Raw genomic sequence first — 22,853 nt, forward strand, 5'->3', positions numbered from 1 at the left:
CTACTTTGGTCAATCAGGCAGACTTATTTTCATTCTCATTGACCCTCTTTGAAGGAACCAATTCTTATGACAGTTGAATGATGGAATTATGGAATATTAGATTAATCAAGTTAATGTTTACCTTAAAAGCAACAAAGTAAAAAAAAAGAAAGAAAAGCTTTTCAGCAAACATGTTATCTTTGGACATCCAGAAACACCGCAGACCACCACTGTAGAAAAGGTATACTATAAATCAAGCAACCATTCCACCAACCCCCCAATGAAACCAGTCATCAATATTTTTAAGTGATTATTTGTTTTTTCCTCTCTTCAGATGGTCATGACAGCAGAGGAAACACTAAAGGGTCCAAATTCCATATCTTCTGTCCTGAGTAGGCATCTTTATGAGAAGCAAGTCACAAGGAACTATATGTTTCATTCTAGAGCCTTTTATTAATTTATTCTATTTCTCCAGACTTATTAACAGCTGATCATTTAGGAGCACACAATCAGGGTCACAGTCATGGAAAAATCTCTCCAGGATTATTCATATGTATATTTCCTCTTCTGTACTGTGGTTGGTCAAACAGTAGGAAAAACTTCCTGTGGTCTTATATTCAATCAATTACACAAGACTGACCCCAACTTGCTTCCCTCTTTCATCTTCTCTGACAGCTTTTGAAAGACTTTCCAGATGAGCTTCGTTCTGACATCACCATGCACCTGAACAAGGAAATCTTACAGTTGTCCCTTTTTGAGTGTGCCAGCCGGGGCTGCCTCAGGTCTCTGTCCCTACACATCAAAACCTCCTTCTGTGCTCCAGGGGAGTATCTGCTGCGTCAGGGAGATGCTTTGCAGGCCATCTACTTTGTATGCTCGGGCTCCATGGAAGTTCTTAAAGACAGCATGGTGCTGGCGATTCTTGGTACGTCTGAGTTGAAAAGCTTCATGAAATTTTACTCTGGAGCATAAATTAAGGAGATGAAATGGGGGGCAAAACTGTGATTGAGAGAAGGAAAATTAGGGATGAATATGTGGATTCAAGATATGGGTTTAATTTGCCGAATTATTATTATTAGTTTTTATTATTATTATTAATTGTTATGCCATATATTGAGTTTACACTGTGCTAAGTGTTATATCCAACACATGTTTTGATTCTTGTTAAAAATCCAGTGGTATAAATATTATCCCCACTTTACAAGTGAATATATAGTATCTTAGTTAACTTAATTTGTCCCAAATAACATAGCAAGAGAATGAACACAGTTCTTTCTGATTCCTAAAGCCAGATTATAAATTTTGATATAGTCTGCCTCTTGGTGAAACAGTTGGTCAGTTTTCAGAGGGCATTTATGTCTTTTTGTGGAGAATCAATTCAGAAAAGAACATTGAAATTGTTTTATCTGTGTTAGAAATTGAACAAAAAATGATTTCGTATTGAGAATAAACTCTCACAGAAATCATAGCAATCATTAACTCAATTCTGTCAAGGTGATGATAGGCTTTTTTCACTCCCTCAAAAATTCATAGGACAATTTGTGAATATTTTGTACCACAAAGTTGACTCCAACTATTAAGACATAATTGGTGTTCGTTGAAATGTAAATGTCAGCTGACAAAAGATGACATGCAGGGTTAATGTCGAAAAATTGCTATCTGCAATTTTATGTGTACCTCTTTTAAAAATCACTTTCATTTGTTTCTTTATCTGTTTGTTCATTTATTTATTCAACTATTATTTCTTGAAGGCCTATGAATAAATTAGGTACTGGTCTAAACGATATATTTTGAACACCAGTGTAAAATGATAATGTTTAGAATTTGTGTTCATTAAAAGTGGCTAATGCAGCACTTTTCATTTATTTTTAATTTTCATATTTAAGGACCTAATATCTGTGGACAACCCAACCCTTTACAAAGTATTTTCACATGTGGGACCTTAGTTACATTTTCCTAACACAAAGAGACAGATAAGAGAGGTATTTTCTCATTTTTCCAAAGTCAAAGCTAACCTAGGTCTTCAGACTCTGTATCCAGTGTTCTTTCCACCTCTGAACAATGTCTTTTATTCTATATGATCATTGTTAAGTCTGCAGTCTCTGGATTTTAGCTAGTAAGCTTCAAGATCAGTTATATTTGGGAAGAGGGAAGAGAACTAATATTGATTGATTCCCTAATGTGAGCTGGGTGTTGTATGTCCATTATCCAGTTCAAATCTTGCAACCCTATTAGGTTCCTATGATTATCCCCAGTTAGAGGTACAGAGATGGGGGCAGTGAGGGGTAAAATACCAAATGGAAGAATGTTTTCCATTGCTTCCAATTGACTTCAGCTTACCACATCCCAGAGGAAAGGTAGAGCTTGCCTTCCAAAGTTTGGACTCAATTCTTGATTCACCCCCTTATGTTTTTCTCCTTAATAGAAAGGCATGGAAGAGCAACTAAAAGAGTGTATTTATCCCAAGTGTGGTCAGCTCATTATCAGTGAGAGAGTGAGACTCTGTATGTGTGTGTTTTTCAAGAGGAGAATTTAACACTCTTCCTGCCCACTTCTCAACTCTATGAAGTTAAAGATCAGTCATTCTATCATTTTTTATTCAAAATTTAAAGTGACAATCATTTTTAGCTTTGCTTCAAAACCTTTCTTTACCTGTGGGTTTCCTTAGTACCACTATCAGTTTTATAGCCTGTCCATTGACACAGTCTGCTTTTAAAAGGACATTTAGTGCCATTTACAGTGACATGGATGGACCTAGAGATTGTCATACTGATTGAAGTAAGTCAGACAAAGACAAATATATGATATCGCTTATATGTGGAATCTCAAAAAATGGTACAAATGAACTTATTTACAAAACAGAAATAGAGTCACAGATGTAGAAAATAAATTTATGGTTACCAAGGGGGAAAGGTGGTGGAGGGATAAATTGGGAGATTGGGATTGACATATACACACTACTATATATAAAATAGATAATTAATAACCTACTGTATAGCATGGGGAACTGTACTCAATACTCTGTGATGACCTATATGGGAATAGAATCTAAAGAAGAGTGGATATATGTATATGTAGAACTGATTCACTTTTCCGTACAGCAGAAACTAACACAACATTGTAAATTAACTATACTCCCATAAAAATTAATTTAAAATAAAATAAATAAAATTAAAGTGTATTTAGTTATTTTTCTAGCAGCTTATGGTTTGATATACATGTAAGCAAATTAATGCACTATTTTTAAATGTATATAATGTGTGTTTTTCTGTAATTGTGGTGAATTTTTAAATTTGGTAACTAGCAACAGTTCTAGGAATGGAATACGAAGGCATCATCCCTGATACTATGTCACGATAGGTACAAATTTGATGGCTTGTATGTAAATACTATTGTTTGTAATACACAATTCCATTGGATTTTCTTATTTTAAAAAAATTCTAACAACTAAAAGACTTAGTTCATTGCCTTGTGCTTCTGGCCTGCATTTCCTACATAAATTGAGCTTCTTGTAATTAACGTTTTCCCATTTTTGCTGCTACCATATATCTCTCAGAGATGCACATGACCATTCGAAACATGACTATGTTATATTGGGACTAAACCCAAAGATAATACATTAGTAATATTTTCTCTCTATGGTTAACATTATTTCAACAGAGACTGACTATTTTATTTCCCCTACGGTAATATTATCTTATGGACCAATTTAAATCAATACTGACTTTGATAAACTTAATCACATGGCTTAAAATATAGATATTTAGTACATGTTCACTCTGCCAACAAAATAATTAATGCATAATGTCGTAGGGGAAAGGTATCACCAAACTGCTGTCAAGCCATAATTTATTCAAACAATCCCGTCGTCCTATCAATTCTTGAAGGCATTCTTAATCTGATGCTTTTTGGGGAGGCAGTTGACACAGAGGAAGGGATTTTTCCAGGGATAGAATTTGTCTGCCTTATACACATTCATTTCATGTCCTGGTAATTGAACACTTTCTTCATTGTGGTTTAAAAGAAGATGACAAAGCATGGATAAATACACTCTTCACAGATGGCATTAGTCTGTCTAATTATAATTAAACATAAGTTATAGCTCTAACCAGGATGGTTTGCACATGCATCCCATCAACGTTTTTTTGCCCAATGGAAGAATAATGATTAGCAAATATCAGTAATGGAATTCTGAATAATAAAGACTCTAAGGGACCATAAGTATCTTCTTTTCTTTTAGAAATAAGGATACTGAAACCCAGTGTAATTAAGAAACTTAGATATAGGCTCTAAATCTAAGTAGGGAGTAATCCACAAAATCGTAAAATTAGTGAGGGTGAGGAGCAGGCTCCACCTGAGGTCTGGCACACATGTCAGTGGTCCATAATTATCCATTGAATAAATAAATAAACTAGAATTATTTCTAGGATGCCAAGTTTAGCAAGATGCTGGGGTCATTGTGGCCAAAATCACCAGGTATGAAAGTATGATGACCCTAAAGTTTTTCCAAACACCAGTTGCTTAACAGAATATGTGAATTCTCACCGCAGCAACATGGTGCATCATGATAAATTCTCCTCAGATATACAAAATTTGAAAATTTGCTGTATTCAGTCCATCCTGGCTATATTTACATCTTGCATCAGTATCCAACTTTGAGTTTTTGAGCAGCAATTTAGATTTCTAACAAAACATGCAAGAAAAAAAATTTCCAAGTTTAGCAGGATAGGTGACAACAATAAATCAAACTTGAATTCTTCAGCACTGTGTGGCTGTTTATTCTCTTAATGTCTGTAAATATAGATTTTAGTCATTTTTCTTCTGCCAAATAGGATCAATTTCAAGGTTTTAATTCAAAGATAATACCTGGAATAATTTAAAATGTTTTGATCTGGCACAAATATTTATGAATATCTCAGGTATTCATGGTTGATGTGGCACATCTCCTTTTACTGTCAAATTCAATAAAACAGACTTTTATTGAAGCCTGCTGCATGCCAGAGACTTTGTTTCCAGAAATTCTGGACACAGTAAAAAATAAAAGTTTCAAAGTTAAAAAATTAATTGAATGAAGAATGGATGGGGCAATTTGTTCTATAACATTCCAAAGATATTACATGCTTGGTGGTTTTTGGTTGGTCAATTAGTGGTTGTTGGTTCCCTATGAAATGAAACAAAGCGGCCATAAAAATATATAAATAAATAATTTGTTTATATTTATTTATTATTTACATATTTATTTATTTATTATTATTTACATTATTTATTATTATTTACATATTTATTTATTTATTATTTATTTATAGGCATGATGATATTTGAGGACAAAGCAAAGACAAAGTAGAAACTCCTAAGTTGGAGCCTTGAATCCAATGCCAGCATCCTTTGTGAACTTGGTCATATTACCTCAGCTTTTAACCTAAGTTTGTCTGAGAATTGAATGGATTTTCTTGCAGATTTCTCACATGGACACTGAGTGAATTAATGGCTCTGTCTAAAATAAAACTGAAGCTGCGATCAGTTCTTTGTTAGTAATTACAATTATGCTCACCCTCCTGCCAGGTTAAACAGATTCGAATCAATTTTAAGATTTTAAAGATTCAAGTAACTTGTCCAATATTATCTAATCAGCAAACTCGAGGAAGTAAGCTAGTTCCCAGACAGGTGAAGTGTAGCCTAAGACTGATCGACAGAGGTGTTACAAAAGATTAGAGGTGCTGGCTGTGGGGTGGGACACAGAAAATGTGAATAAAGTAGTGTTAGATCATCTCTCCCCACAGTGGAAGAGCTCATAGTTTTTATTTATTCACTTTCTTTGTTGCTGGAGAAAATGGGATTTTTACACTGTCACAGAGCATTAAAACTATGACTTGTATTTTGCATTTGTATGTAGTAGATTTCATGGTCTGTAATGCCCAGTAGTTGCCTCTGCCTCTCAACTCTCCTCCTCCATGCCCCACCTCCTGTCTTGTAGACATGTTCAGAGATAAATAAAACAACCCGACTATATTAGATGGTGATGCTTCTATTATTGTCCAAAGTGCTAGAAACAAAATGATTAATATACCTCTTGATGGTCTAAACCTCAGAATCCTGGATCATTTTTACAGTCATAAAAACTGAGCCATTATTATTTCCCTTGAATGGTTAAAGCAACTGTGACGAAAAATGTCAACTGCTTTGTCTAAAGTCATTTACCAAATCCCATGAGGGACCTGTCTGGAGCCCATGTATGACTTACAGTTCCTAACTCTCAGGCTCCTAGCCTTTATTCTCTAGACCAGTTTTCTCAACTGGGGACAATTTTGATTGCCAAGGCACATTTGGCAATGCCTGCAGATATTTTGTGTGTCGTCTCTGGGGGTGGATGATGTGAGATGCTGCTAAACATTCTACCCTGCACGGGATGCTCCCCCTGCCAGCAAAGAATGATCAGGCCCCAAATCTCAACACTGCTGAGGCTGAGAAACCCTGCCCCAGATAAAGGTTCCTCTTCTCTTTCAGTGTAATTTCAGAGAAATGAAGCCTGTAAATCAAACAAAGTTACCAGTCCCAAGCTTGCTTTTCATTAAAGCTACATGTCTTTTTTTCACTGTTTCAAGGGAAAGGGGATTTAATTGGAGCCAATCTATCAATTAAGGACCAAGTGATCAAGACCAACGCGGATGTGAAGGCGCTAACCTACTGTGATCTCCAGTGCATCATCCTCAAAGGACTCTTTGAAGTGCTGGACCTTTACCCAGAATATGCTCACAAATTTGTGGAAGACATTCAGCATGACCTCACATACAACCTTCGAGAAGGTCACGAGAGTGATGTAAGTCTTACTTCTAATTAGTGCTGAGACCCAAACACACGGGGACTGGAGATCATTTATAACAGGAAAGGCATATGTCCTGACCTCACTTCAAAATGTCTCTGATCAGATAAGGTAGGACTGTTCAGTTACTAATTGAGCAGTTAGATAATTAGCTATATGTCAAACCTGGAGCTTGTTATCAACATTTTACGAAAGTATTATTTATGGATGACTTCTCTTAATTCAGTTTCTTTCTTTTTTATTTTCATGTGCTTATAGCCAGAATCAATTTCAGGGACATACAATATTCAGCTAGAGATGTGTGACTTCTCCCGAACTGAAAGATTTCTGGATAGAGTACGTGGTGCAGAGTTTGCTGTGTGTGTAATTATTCACTACTCCACTGGCTTGACATGCAGTTTGCTTAAGAATATCTTTTTATTTGTTAACCGGTACTCAAAACAGCCTATCTTAAAATGACTAAATAGGCACGGAAGGATTCAAGCCAAAGATTGTCACGCTGAAAGCATAATGAACATTTTCTGAAATTATATATTTGCTGCATGTTTCAGTTTATACTAACAGCTTTCCTGTCAAAATATGTACCAAACTGCATCCCATGATTAAGCTGGTCATGAACATGACTTCATTAGATGTGTCAGAGAGACCAACGATTTAATAGGGATGATTGTTGAAAGGCAAGCCAGAGCACGTACGCAGAGCATTCTCTATGAACAGAGAAGCCTTGATCTGCTGCCTTGAGCTTTGTCTTAGATATCTGCTATACTCGATTTTTTCCCTAAGGGTTTAAGAAACAAAGCTCTTGTTTTGACTAACCCACTTGTGGGGACATTTTGTTCATCAATATTCTCCACTTGAAAGGTAAAGAATGAACCCAAATTGTGTATGACTTCGTCTTGGTGGAGGATGTCAAATGGCAGAGAGTACGTAGATGGTATCCCTTTCTGACATTCAAGATCACCACTTTTCAATGTGTGCTTCTCTCCATTGATGATGACAAGCAGCAGAGGAGGTATCGATAGTTATTGCAAACTTACTTGTGCTAAGTACTCTGCCTGTGTAAAACATTTCAGTTAGTGCTTAAAGCCACTGTTGAAGGTGAGTGTCAGCTAGGTTTTACAGGACAGAAGACAGATGCAGAATGGTTAAGTAACGTGTGTGAGGTCACACAAACGTGTAGGTGGCAGGGACAGAATATGGGCACAGGTGTCTGTCATTTTAAAATCTGTAAACTCGTAGTTATGTTGTCTCTTATTTATTTACTTATTTATTTTTGGCTGCGTTGGGTCTTCGTTGCTGCGCACGGGCTTTCTCTAGTTGTGCCGAGCGGGGGCAACTCTTCGCTGCAGTGCGCGGGCTTCTCATTCCGGTGGCTTCTCTTGTTGTGGAGCACGGGCTCTAGGCGCGCTGGCTTCAGTGGTTGCAGCACGTGGGCTCAGTAGTTGTGGCTCACGGGCTTCGTTGCTCCGTGGCATGTGAGATCTTCCCGGACCAGGGCTCAAACCCGTGTCCCCTGCATTGGCAGGCAGATTCTTAACCACTGCGCCACCAGGGAAGTGCCCTGGTGTCTCTTCTTCTTGAAGACACTCTTCTTGTATTCCCTTTCAATAAATCGAGGTCTACGACTATAGTTGCCTTCTGTGCTCTCCATGACAGCGTAATGTGACAACTGTTTTTGAAGAGTGGAGGTCAGTTAGGGCATCGAAACCACCAAAAAGGGAAAAAGAAATGAGCGAAGAGAGAAATAGCCAACATTCCTCAGCATAGACAAATGAGAAATATGGGATCTCAACCCCTAGTTTCTTCTTATTTGGTTACTTTTAAGGATTCTTACCTTTAATCCATTTTTTATCTTCTTCTTCTCTTTGCTGAAACATTAATCATAGTGATTTTAAAACTCCAATGTCTGAATTGCCAATGAGACTATTTTCGTTATCTGTTATTTCTCTTGTGTGTGTTTTTTGTTTGTTTGTTTTCTTTTGTGTTATTTGGCCCCCACCAGTTTTTTTTAGCAGAGATCATGATTTTGCTTCATTGTAGATGTTGTTTATGAAAAAGTGTTCACATTATTTTCCTCCAGGTAGGGTGATAGTTTCTTTTGGCTGATAGAGTACCAGCAAATCACTTTCATCCTGCCCACAGTTCCTCTTCAGCTTTGTTAGGCTGATCTCTTTCTGTTTTGCCCTTACTCTGGTGCTATAGCTCTCACTCCTAAGTAAGACATGATTTTTTTCAGGATCTCAGCTAAAATCCTTGGATGTTCACCAAGGCTCCTCCAACTTGGCAGGCCTTGAATTCCAGCCTGCATCTCCTGAGCATCACATGGTTATGGAAATAATCTGGTTTCTTGGAGTACCACCCTGTGTAGGCTCAAATGGGGAGCTGGCTGATGCCTCAGGGCCCCATTGATGCAGTTACCTCCTCTGGGGTTTACTCATCAAATCCCAGGTGGTTTGGTACACCTAAACGTCCTCGTCCAGGAAGACTGTTCCTTTCTCTTCCACCTCACAATGAAACAGCCGATTCTCTCAGGAAAACACCTGGATAGACATGGTCCTCACACAGATGGGCTTCCCTTTTCCCAGGCAACACAGCCCTTCAAGTCCTACCTAAGTTGCTTGCTCTCCAGTGCTTTCAAACAGTTATTTTATATATTTTGTCCAGATTTATAATTATTTTTTAGTTCAATATAAGCTATTTCATTGTGGCTGAAACCAAAAGTCTTGCTTCTTTACAGAGAACTCCTTCTAAGCTACATTTTAAGGGCTAATGGGAACTGGCACTTACCTCTGAGACACTTATCATTTTATATTTTGTGTTTCCTCATCTTGTATCACTCAGAAGTTCTATTTACATTATATCCAAGATCCTGGGATGCTATATCTTCTAAAGGTAAATTTGGACCATGCTGATCCATAATTTCATACCCCGGGAGAGAAGTCTTGTGCTGTTTCCAAGGATACTATGACTTTGGGGGGAGCTTATATTCTGACGATTACCTATGGTCATGGGTTCCTGCTCTCTGCTCTGCAACTTTGGTGTCAGACCAGTGTGGAACCCAGCCCCCTCCTTAATTCCCACACACATGCAAACAAAAATATCCAATCACACAGGGTTTCTGGTGGGTTGAAGCCTGTGTGAAAGGTTGGTCAATGAGTTCTAGAAGGATCAACATTTGCATGATGGAAATGCAAACAGTATAAATGTGACTTCACTCTATATCCTTATTCTTAAAACTCCTGTGGCCAACCTGCCCCATTGTTCAGCCCTTTATTCTTGCTCTCACCTCCTCTCCTCTCTTCATCCTCTCCCTTCATCCACGAATTCCCCATTGTTTCCGACACATATTAGCTTAACTCTCTCTGTTTGATTGCCTTGTGTCTTTCTAATTTTGCCTTCTGGATATCACCTTCTATCCCAAGTAGCTTATAAACTATCAGGTGACAGAGAACGTTACCAGAACATCTGGATAAAGAGGAGACTGATCATCAACTCATTTTGAAATAAAGACCAAAGAAGCATTTTAAGAAATAGTCAAAATGTATGCATGTAACAGTAAGCTGTGACTCTAGAACTCTGATAAATTATGTAACTTAGAATAGCAGCTCATCCAATTCCCACAGGAAAACTAATTAAAATGTGTAAAATATTTTCTAAGTTTGTGAAAAGGCTACCTAGTACTGTTTGGATTTCATGCTAATTAGGAGTTTTATGCACTCAGTGTATTCTCTGTGTTTGCCCTTATTTATATCTCCTGGATGACCCCAATAATGACAGATAAATTTAGCTATTTCTGTCTATGGAGATGCTAAGAAATTTGCTTCACATCTTCTCGTGGTAAACCCTATAAAATTGATTTTATCACAGACCCATCTGTTGTTGGTTGTGAAATTTAGTTTGCCTTAACATAAGAATTTTGAATTTGAGATAAATAGTGATGGAAGACTATCTAAAATATGTTTTCAAAAGTTAATAGTGCTAAAACACTGAAGATCAGATATTGCTATGGCTATGTGTAGATATGTTCTGGGTTTGCACATCATGGACTCTGACTTGGTGGTGAGGTTGTGAAGCAGCAAATGGAAATGGTTGTCAGAAAAAGGTGATAAATTCTCCAGTTTTACCTTAACAGGGGTTACTCGATGAAATCTATTAACTTTTTTTTGTCATTTTTTTTTACTGAAGTATAGTTGATTTACAGTGTTTCAAGTATATAGCAAAGTGATTCAGTTATACATTTATATATGTATTCTTTTTCAGATTCTTTTCCATTACAGGTTATTTACAAAATATTGAGTATAGTTCCCTGTGCTCTACAGTAGGTCTTGTTTATCTATTTTGTATATAGTAGTGTGTATATGTTAATCCCAAACTCCTAATTTATCCCTCCTCCCTTTCCCCTTTGGTAACCATAGTTTGTTTTCTGTGTCTGTGAGTCTGTTTCTGTTTTGTAAATAAATTCATTTGTATTAATTTTTTAGATTCCACATACAAGTTATTTCATATGATATTTGTCTTTATCTAATTTACTTCATTTAGTATGATAATCTCTAGGTTCATCCATGTTGCTGCAAATGGCATTATTTCATTCTTTCTTATGGCTGAGTAATATTCCATTGTGTATATGTACCACATCTTCTTTATCCATTTCTCTGTTGATGGACATTTAGGTTGCTTCCATGTCTTTGCTATTGTAAATAGTACTGTTATAAACATTGGGGTGCATGTATTTTTTTGAGTTAGAGTTTTCATCCTTTCCGGATATATGCCCAGAAGTGGGATTGCTGGACTGTATGGCAACTCTGTTTTTAAAGGAACCTCCCTTCTGTTCTCCACAGTGGCTGCACCAATTTACATTCCTACCAACAGTGTAGGAGGGTTCCCTTTTCTCCACACCCTCTCCAGCATTTATTATTTGTAGGCTTTTTGATGATAGCCATTCTGACCAGTGTGAGGTGAAACCTCTTTGTAGTTTTGACTTGCATTTCTCTAATAATTAGCAATGTTGAATATCTTTTCATGTGCCTATTGGCCATCAGTATGTCTTTGGGGAAATGTCTATTTAAGTCTTCTGCCCATTTTTTGATTGGAAACCTATTACAGTTTAAGTGTGATGGTTACCTCCTTTTTTCCCTTAGTTTTCCATTATTTTTATATAATCTCATCAGCATAAAAAATAAAGTCTCCTCCTTCACTCTCCCCATCCTTTAGTAAAGGGAGAGATATTTCCCTAGGTTCCTGAGTGTCAGTGGCCTCTGGGTGAAGGTCTTTGAAATGCCACTTCCACTACAGCACAAGAGGTTACACCAAATTTCAGAGAAGGTTCCTGAACAGAGACAAGAGAGCCTGTGAGGAGCACCCACTTTTAGCTGCTTTCCTCCAGTTTTGATGTATTTGATGGTATGTGGGTGATTTATGGTGCTGACCCATAGCTGCTCAGAACCTCAAGCTTCATCACAGTACTCCAACCCCCCATCAACACACACTCTCTACACACCAAGCACCATATTTCATTAGTGTAGTTACAAAACTACACACTCCAGTCTTGACTCTCGAGTGAAACAAGCACATTTATAAACATAATTAATGGAAAACTTCCCAGAGTGGTCATATACATCAGATAACACTTATATATTAAACATAATTAAATGTAAAAGTTACATGCTAATGGGAGAGTCAACTTGCTCTCACCAGCCTGTGGGGTGTGTATGGGGTGGGAGGGTGGGCAGGTAGGTACTGAGACATATCTCCCTGACAATGACAAAAGAGAAGTGATGTAATGGTTCTCCCTGTCTCTATTCTTTTTCTTTAAATTGAGTTATAATTAACAAACAATATTATATTAGATTAAGATGTACAACATAGTGATTCAATATTTTTAGATCTTATAAAATGATCACCACAATAAATACAGTTGCCATCTAGCACCATACAAAGTTGTTGCAATATTATTGACTGTATTCTCCATGTGTATGTTACATCTCTGTGACTTATTTATTTTGCAGCCAGTTTTTGTTTCACTAGTCAGAAGTTTTTACTTCTTAATCCCCTTCACCTTTTTCATTCCACGCCCCAACCCTCTCCCCTCTGACAATCACCAGTTTGTTTCTGTTTTATTCTGTTTTGTTTGTTCCTTGTTTGTCTTTTAGATTCCACATATAAGTGAAATCATACAGTACGTGATTTTCTCTGTCTAACTTATTTCAATTAGCATAATACTCTCCAGGTTCATCCATGCTGCTGAAAGTTCCAGGATTTTATTATTTTTATGGCTGAGTACTATTCTGTTGTATAGTATACCACATCTTCTTTTATCCATTCATATATCGATGGATACCTAGATTGTTTCCATGTCTTGGTTATAGTAAGTAGTGCTGTGGTGAACATGGGAGTGCATACATCTTTTCAAATTAGTGTTTTCATTTTCTTCAGATAACTACTCAGAATTGGAATTGTTGGATGGTATGGTATTTCTATTTTATGTTTTTTGATGAACTTCCACACTGTTTTCTGTAGTGGCTACATTAATTTACATTTCCACCAACAGCGCATGAGTGTTCCCTTTTCTCCACATCCTTGCCAGCACCTGCTATTTATTGACTCTTTTGTGATAACCATACTTAAAGGTGTGAGGTGATAGCTCATTTGTGTTTCCCTGATGACTAGTGATATTGAGCATCTTTTCATGGGCCTGTTGACCATCTGTATGTCTTCTTTGGAAAAATGTCTATTTAGGTCTTCTGCCCATTTTTTAATTGGGTTATTTGGTTTTTTGATACTGAGTTGTATGAGTTCTTTATATATTTTGGTATCAACCACTTATTGGATATATCACTTACAAATACCTTCTCCCATTCAGTAGGTTGCTTTTCTGTTTTGTTGGTAGTTTCCTTCCCATGTGAAAGCTTCTTAGTATGATGTAGTCCCATTTGTTTATTTTTGCTTTCGTTTCCTCTACCTGAGGAGTCATATCCAAAAAATTATTGCTAAGACCAATGTCAAAGAAGTTCTTGCCTATGTTTTCTTCTAGGAGTTTTATGTTTTCAAGTCTTACATTTAAACCTTTAGTCCGTTTTGAGTTTATTTTTGTATATGGTGTGAGAACGTGGTTCAATTTCATTACTTTGAAAGTAGCTGTCCAGTTTTCCCAACACCGTTTATTAAAGAGACTTTTTCCACATTGAATAATCTTGCCTCCTTTGTCATAGATTAATTGACCATCTAAGTGTGGGTTTATCTCTCAGTTCTCTCTTCTATGCCATTGAGCTTTGTGTCTGTTTTTGTGCCAGTACCATACTCTTTGATTACTAGCTCTGTAGCATAGTTTCAAGTCTAGGATCCTGATACCTTCAGCTTTGTTCTTTTTTCTCAAAATTACTTTGGTTATTTGTGGTCTTTTGTGGTTCCAAAAAAAATGGAGGATTATTTGTTCTAGTTTTGTGAAAAATGCCATTGGTATTCTGATAGGGATAGCATTGAACGTGCAGATTGCTTTATGTAGTATGAATATTTTAATGATACTGATTCGTCTAATCCATAAGCACAGTATAATTTTCCTTTTGTTTGTGTCATCTTCAATTTCTTTCCTCAATGTCTTATAGCTTTCAGAATACAGGTGCTTTGCCTCCTTGGTTAAATGTATTCCTAAGTATTTTATTCCCTTTGTTGAACTTATAAATGGGATTGTTTTCTTTATTTCTCTTTCTGATAGTTTGTTATTAATGTGTAGAAATGCAATAGATTTATGGATATTAATTTTGTATCCTGCCACTTTAATTAATTCATTTATTAGTTCTAATAGATTTTGGGTTTTTTTTCTATATGCAGTATCATATATCTGTAAATATATACATACATACTATCATATCATCTGTAAATAGTGACAGTTTTACTTCTTCCTCTTTAATTTGGATGACTTTTTTCTTTTTCCTGCCTAATTGCTATAGCTAGGACTTCCGATACTATGTTGAATAAAAGAGAGGAGACTGGGCATTCTTGTCTTGTTCTTTATTTTAGACGAAAAGCTTTCAGCTTTTCACCATTGAGTATGACGTGAGCTGTAGGTTTGTCATATATGGCCTTTATCATGTTGAGGTGTATTCCCTCTATATCTACTTTTTCTAGAGTTTTTATCATAAATGCATGTAGAATTTTGTCAAATGTTTATTTTTTCTTCTGTATCTTGAAGGAGTGGCCTTGTGAGATGCAGGAGCATCACCTGTGTAGACTGCTTGCACCCATCCTTGCCTCTTTTCTTAAACCCTTACCCACCCTATTTCCTCAAGTCTACAGGAGAAACCTTTTCAAAATATAAATTGGAACATGCCATTCTGTTGCTTAAAGTATTTCAATGGATCCTCATGCACTGTTAATAAAATCCAGACTTCTCACCATAACTTTCAAGATTCTCTGCATTCCAACTCCTGCCTGTCATTCAAACTTATCTGATACATCAGATATCAACTCGTGTCCAGCATTGCATTCCAACAAACTGGGCTGCTTTCCCTTCCTTACACATGCCAGGTGCCTGCCTGCCTCTCATACATCAGGGCCTTTGCATTGCTATTTTTTCTTTCTCCAGTGCTACTCCCCTGACCTTACCTGACTGCCTGCCCTGGAGTTTGCCTCTCCCAGTTATCCTCTGTCACATCACCTTGTTTATCTTTTTCATAGCATTTAACAAGATGTCAGTTACTTTATTATGTATGTTTTCATGTTCATTGTCAGTTTCTCCTGCCAGAATGTCTATTTTATGAAGGCTTTATCTTGTTCTATATATATCCTCAGTGCCTAAATCAGAGCGTGGTGCAGAATCAACATTTAATGTATATTTGATACTTGAATGAATAAATGTCAAAAAACTTACTTTGGGACCTGAAACCTATGTGAAATTTTGAGAAAATGAATTAAGTCCTAAAGAGAGCAGCCTATATAGCCAGTAAATGGAGTCTAAAATGAAAAGTTATGGGACTTTAGAATTATATATCTTAGAAGTAACAAAAGCAAGGAGAGTGTCCATAGTAGGATTTGAAAGAACAAATTAAAAGAACAGCTAAATTGCAAAACAGCAATTTTTCACTTCCCCTAAGTTCAGGACAAGAAGTTTTCAAAAGCCATAGGAGGAATTTAAGCTGAAAAATAGGAAAAAAAAAAAACCCTCTTGCTATGTAGGTAATGTAATTTCTCCAAGTGGTTTGGTATAGTAGGTGTTAAGATGAAAAAAAAAGAAAAAGAAAAAAAATCTACCTTCAAATCTAAGGTAACACATATATTTTCTGTAGACATAGATTAACTATTACAACACTAATACCCCCAGAAAGTAGAGAACTTTTAAACATCAAATAATTCTGAACTGTTATTCACCTCACTTTTATTGCCCAGGGCATGAAGCCACAAATTTTTTGGATGAAATGAGCATGCAGAAAACTCCAGGGTCTAGTAGAGCAGTTTATCTATGGTTATAAAATATTTGATCAGAATGTAATACACAGGTCTGTTGCCCTAAGTGGTAAACTTAGGTAACTAGGTATAAGGTCTGTAGTATATATGATGGTCAAGCATTTCTCATATTTCTTAATCAGCATTAGCCTCAGTGGCATCTGAATATGAATTTATATTTCTATTTGCATATGGACCACAAGTCTTTAATATGCAAAGATGAATCTTTACCTCCAGTTTTATGTTTTCAGAAGGCAGCCCTATCTCAAATGCAAATGTCATTGAAAAAGCATCTAATTCCCAGGTCCTATTTGAGTTATGTTCACTTGAACCTCTTGGCACTAGACGATTTCTTCTATAATTAAGCTGTACTGTATCCATGAGGTTCGACTCCTTGCTCCTTCCCTTAGATAAAAACAAGTCTGAAGGGGTCTTTCAAGTGAAGTCTGTGATTTGCCAATATCTCTTGCTTCCTATGTGACTATATTACAATTTTTTTCAAGATTATAGTGAAAAGAGAGTGATTTCCAAAGGAGGGACTTGGTTTAAATTTAGTCCCCATTTCAGTCTCAAATAAGATTGGGCTGCCTGGAAGCAATTTTCTTGAAAATGATTTATTGAATAGTAATAATTTTAAAAATCATATCTGACAGCCCAGATACTTAGCTCTTCAAGAGTAGCCTGTGTGTAGGTGTGCATCTGCTAGCACAGTCTTGTGTAATAAGAGAACATAATTAATTCTGCACCTTTCTGAGATAATTGTTCTTAGAAAATTGCATATTGAAGGACTCACATGGCATTTTACCATGTCAGCTTTCCCTGCCATCCCAGGCTCAACAAGTGTTTTGCTGGTTGTGTATTTTAAAATACTCTCCCTTAGGGAGCAAACCCCCTTCCTTGAGTATCTTGTGGTGAATGGTTTTACCTACCCTACACTTTTATGGTGCTTAAGACAGTGTCAGGTGTGCTGGGAAAACCTCAGTAAGTAATGGCCTGGAAACTTTACCTGCATCCAGTGTATATCTTATGTTCTGAAACACTCATACAGGTGTTTTCCAGTGGATTCAGAAGTTGTGGTAAACATAGTACCTTGAAGGAAGAGATTGTGTTTCAGTGTTCTCAGAGCCTAGTATTGTGTTCATGCTTGTGGCACTGAGTAAGTGAAGACTGCTGTTGAATTTCTTGCATATGTTGACCCGTCCTACTTGCTCTGGCTGCAGCACAGTGACCCTCATTGTCCTCTTCTCTTCTTAGTGGTTGCTGTGCTTACTGCTTCATTCCCTCTACTATATCAGTCTTGTCCCCACCTTTTGCCCCTTAAGGAAGATCTTAGGGAGGACTGGATTCTAAGTTTACACTCCCCTCTACCCCTGAAGTTTTGTTTCTCCAGCTTGGGCCCCAGCTTCAGAGAGATAAAGGCTTTATAACTTCCAAACACTGTAAAGTAAAAGAAAGAGGTTACCCTCACCCCTTCTCAAACGACAGACTGATTCTTTTTAAATTTTTTATTTTAGGACAGTGTTAGTGTGGGGCATTGGCAAAAGAGCCAGCCTGAGAAACCTGGTAAATTTGGGGGCAAGTTAGAAGGAGGACATCTACTGTAGGCAACAGAAATCCAACTCAATTGTATACGCCCATGTAACTTACCACCAGAAACGAGAAATAGAACACGTCCATTCCCCCAGAAAGTTCCATCGTGCCTGTTCCCAGTCAATCTTCCAACCCCCACTATCTGATTTCTATTGACATAGATACATTTTGCCAGTATTTCAGTGTCATAAAAATGGACTCATTCAATATGTACCCTTTAGAAGCTGGCTTCTTTTGCTTAACTTAATGTTTTTGAGATATATCCATGTTGTTGACTATATCAAATATTCTTTTTTATTGCTAAATATTCCACTATATTGATATATGATTTTCAAATCCATTCTCCTGTTGATGGATTCTGTATTGTTTCCAGTTTTGGATTCTTATGAATAAGGTTGCTTTAAACATTCTTATCTATGAACTTTTGTGGACATATACTTTCATTTTTCTTGAGTAATTACCTAGAAATGAAACTGCTGGATCCTAGAGAAGTAATTCATCAAGCTGTTCACTTAAGATGTGAGCATTTATTGTATGTTAATTATATCTTCAGAAACTACTGCAAATCAAAACAGAAATGCAGTTTTAAAAACAAATTAAATTATTATTGGTTTAACTCACCTATTTAAGACACTAAATGAACAACAATTTGTATTTTTCATTTCAATAAAACTTATAAATCAGTGGCAAAAATAATAAATAAATAAAGTGATCTGAAAAGTGAAACCAGAATGAAAATCAACCTAAACTCTAAAATGCAAACAAGCCAACAGGACCACAGAAGCCAAGTGCTGTGGACTGAATGTTTGTGTCCCCCCCAAAAGTTCATATGTTGAAACCTAACCCTGAATGTGATGGTATTAGGAGGTGGGGTCTCTTGGGGGTGATTAAGTCATGAGGATGGAGCCCCCACAAATGGGATTTTTGCCCTTATGAAATAGACCCTGAGAACTCCCTCACTCCTCTGCCATGTGAGGACATGGTGAGAGGACACCCATGTATAAACCAGGAAGTGGGCCCTTGCCAGATACAGAATCTTCCAGTGCCTTGATCTTGGACTTCCCAGACTCCAGAAATGTGAGAAATAAATTTCTGTTGCTTTTGACTGAAAGAAAGAAAGAAAGAAAGAAAGAAAGAAAGAAAGAAATCCAACTCAAATAGAGAACTAAAAGCAGAGATTTATTGTAAGGATTCCAAGTATCTTACATGATTAAGTAAAATACACACACACACACACACGCATCACACACAGAGACCCACATGCACACCTGGATCTCAGCAATTGTTATAATCAGGCTCTCAAGCTTCGTTTCTTATTCTATTTTCTCTCCATTTCTTCCTTTTCTTTTTCTCTCCATTCTTATTTAGTAGACTTGCCATCTTTCTTTCCTCATCCAAATGGCAGGAAATGTGACAGATAGCAGCTCCTCAATTCCAGGGGGCAACAGATTAAGCTTAACTCTCTTAGTTGATTTTAGATTCCTGTGGAAAGACTGAGTGGTTCAGCTTATGTCAAGTGCCCACTCAGATTTTATCACTTTATGTGTGTGTGTGTGTGTGTGTGTGTGTGTGTGTGTGGTGAGGGGAGAGGGTCAAGGATGAAGAGAGATCACACTGTGGTAGAAACCACAGTGGTTTCCATGACATCCCAGTGGGCTGAAGAGTTAAGAGACAAGATCCAGAAAAGGGGAGGGGTGTACTCAGAGGTAGTTGGACAAATGAAGCAAAGCTAGTGATTGTGTGTGAATTGTGGGTCATCATGTCACTGTAAGTTGTGCAATCATAACTCAGCAACATTTTCTTAGAAACCAAATTCCATTTAAATATATATTAAAGATAAAATCAAGAACACACAAAGAGATTTAAACATCTCTAAATGGGCTCATGTTTCATCTCCTCTGTATTCTCTTCTGTGTAGCCTTCTGTCAATCAAATAACATGAAGCATACCCTGCAAAGAGCTCAGCCACATTTCCATGACATCTGGGGATTGCAGCTTGTGTTTGCAAGTTGAACCGTGAACAGTTTGATTTTTAAGCTCCTTGGAGAGAGATGGGGGTTAGCTGGGTTGGGAAAGTCAGAGGATGAAAAGGCCACCTGCCATCCCATCAACAAGACAAAAAATGTCTTTCATTCCCTACCTCGCTGGTTACTTCTACCCTGCAGGAAACAGCAGATATTCAGCCTGAAATAAAAGGTATCAAATCTACATATGTACACACATGCACACCAACAGGCAGGCCTCAACTTGTGTGCATTCCTTGAGAATGAAAAACTACCTAGGCTACATCCACCAGGAATTCTCAACCCAGGCCCACTTGAAGGGACCCAGGTCTCCATTCCACACTGCGTTCTCCATGGCTGTTTAAGACTTAGGGGTCCAGAGCTCGCCCTCTTCAAGGTCTGTAGGTTGGGATAACAGAGCCCTGCCCTCCTGACAAAGGCTCTGTGAAATAAAGATGATGTTGATGCTGCTGATGCTATCATGGCTCCTAGGAACCAAACTGTATGCCAAGCACTTTACAGACATTAACATTTTTATTCCCACAACAATCATGGAGATAGGTTGTTAAATTCATGTACTAGACAAGAAGACTAGTTAATGATAAGATAGGTAAAAACCTGATCCAGCATCCCCCAGCAAGTAAGCAAGGGAAATCAGGAACTACAATTTCAGTCCCAAACCACCTGACTCCAAAACCCAGCTGAAACTTAGTGTAAGTTTATCCATCAAAACAAAGTTAGAGGGCTTCCCTGGTGGTGCAGTGGTTGAGAGTCTGCCTGCCAATGCAGGGGACACGGGTTCGTGCCCTGGTCCAGGAAGATCCCACATGCCACGGAGCGGCTGGGCCCGTGAGCCATGGCCGCGGAGCCTGCGCGTCCGGAGCCTGTGCTCCACAACAGGAGAGGCCACAACAGTGAGAGGCCCGCGTACCGCAAAAAAAAAAAAAGAAAGTTAGAAATTCTCGCTCTGTCCCTCAATCCTCTGAGCACTAAATGCCAGCTGTATTGTAGTCTAACAGAGCATTCACAGGAAATATGTTTCCATGGGAAAATGAGCTTCACATGCCAAATGTATAAGTAAAAAATGAACCACAGAACTTTTTGATAATTCATCAGGCAGTAACACTTTGATTTGTGCCCTTTTTTCTGTAGGTTATACTTTAATGAGAAACTTTTTGAAAAATGAATCATAAGAATTCAACCAAGTTGTAAGTGGAGAACTCAGTTGTATTCATGTAACTTCCTTGAGAGCAGGAACTACATTTTATTCATCTTTGTAATCCTTTTCCTCGCGAAATTGCCTGCATGAAGTACATGCTTGATTAATACTTATTGGAATTTAATTCATTCCTTCGTATATATACACGTTTCCATATCCATGAAATAATAGAATGTTAGAACTGGAAGGGACCTAGTGTACCATCTGATAAAACTCAGTTTTTCTTTTGATGACAAGTGGCTTAAAGAGAGGAGGGAAAAGAAATTTATTCACATAACTAAAATTCCCATCTTATAGACCTAAATGAGTTAGAATATTCCCTCTGCACAAAGAGGACGTTCACTTTTGGATAAAATCTCCCATCAACCAAATGAAAACATGTGTTTCAAATAAAATTCCATCAAAAGATGAAAATATATCTCATCAGGTTTTAATTTCTCTTGTCAACTGAATATTTAACAGCACATCTACTGACAGGAAAAAGATACTAATGTTTACTAAGTATGTATTATGAGCAAGGCAACTTGTTTATAATACCTTATTTTATTTAATTTGCCATCTTTGCATCACCCCTGAGAGTTTGGATTTTCATTTCTGCTTTGGAGATGAAGGAACTGGGCGTCCAAGTAGCATGCTGCCTGAGATTACAAAATCAATGAAAGAATCAAACAGTACAGGGCTTCCCTGGTGGTGCAGTGGTTGAGAGTCCGCCTGCCGATGCAGGGGACACGGGTTCATACCCCGGTCCGGGAAGATCCCACATGCCGCAGAGCGGCTGGGCCCGTGAGCCATGGCCGCTGAGCCTGCGCGTCTGGAGCCTGTGCTCCACAACGGGAGAGGCCACGACAGTGAGAGGCCCGCGTACTGCAAAAAAAAAAAAAAAAAAAAAAAAAGAATCAAACAGTATAAAATCAAGTTAAACTCTGGTATTCTGAATCCCAGCCTAGGACATTTGTCCACTAAAGCACCATGCCACAAATCAGCACATAATTCTCCTAAAAGGGGATGTTCTCCTTCAGGCATTTTGACTTATAGCAGAAGCTATACTGAATTTCCAGAAAAACATTCACTTTAATCTTCTTAACCCTAATGCTATTACTCGTCATGTCTCATCAAAAACCCATTGTGCCTCAGTATTTTAAGAAAGATTTCTCATTAACAAGAAGACAAGTAAGACAGCAGAATGACTATAGTCTGGCCATTCGACTTCTGCTCTCCCCTAATGTTCATGCTTTTATTTACTCATAAATCCATCCATTTATTAAATAACCCTGCATTCATGGACTAGCTCTGGGGGAATTTCTTCCCATTCAAGTATGCTTTTCAGTCTGCTATGCATATCATTCTGCCTTATTCTTCCCTTGCTCCATGTTCAAGGGTAAACTTGTAAAATCTCTACTCCATCATCATTTCAAATGTACAAAATAACATTTCAATTTCTTTCCAGACTCAGTTTCATCCTTGAAAGAAGTTGGAAGCCTTCTTATTAGTTGAATTTAAAAAAGTCTTTAGTGTGTGAATATATCACATTTGCCAACAAATAACACATACTCAGCCCCTCCTGAAAGTACACACATACTTGCACACATTCATATAATTATGCAGAAGGATTGAGAGTATAAGTGAAAGAAGCAATATTTTAAATTTAGAGTTTTGTTCACAATTCTCAATCAGTCTACAAATACTTTTCCTGTGGATAGGTTAGGACTTTTTAAAAATATAACTTTACTCTGGGTTTTTTTTGTTGTTGTTGTTCAAGAATTTGATCTCCTGGAACTTGTTAGATTAACCTTGAATATTTTAC

At 37.4% G+C, this 22,853-nt stretch overlaps 1 protein-coding gene across 1 annotated transcript in view; it reads left to right on the forward strand.

Moving 5' to 3' along the window:
- KCNH8 (potassium voltage-gated channel subfamily H member 8) overlaps nt 1-22,853 on the forward strand; it is a 348,245-nt gene that overhangs the window by 272,094 nt on the left and 53,298 nt on the right. Inside the window, exons 10-11 of the mRNA XM_060100168.1 lie at nt 655-904; nt 6,582-6,796. Of these exons, the coding sequence (XP_059956151.1) occupies nt 655-904; nt 6,582-6,796 (465 nt within the window). The remainder of the gene's footprint in view (nt 1-654; nt 905-6,581; nt 6,797-22,853) is intronic.

Source organism: Mesoplodon densirostris, chromosome 5 (assembly GCF_025265405.1).
Source record: "Mesoplodon densirostris isolate mMesDen1 chromosome 5, mMesDen1 primary haplotype, whole genome shotgun sequence".
In the NCBI taxonomy this organism is placed as follows: domain Eukaryota; kingdom Metazoa; phylum Chordata; class Mammalia; order Artiodactyla; family Ziphiidae; genus Mesoplodon; species Mesoplodon densirostris.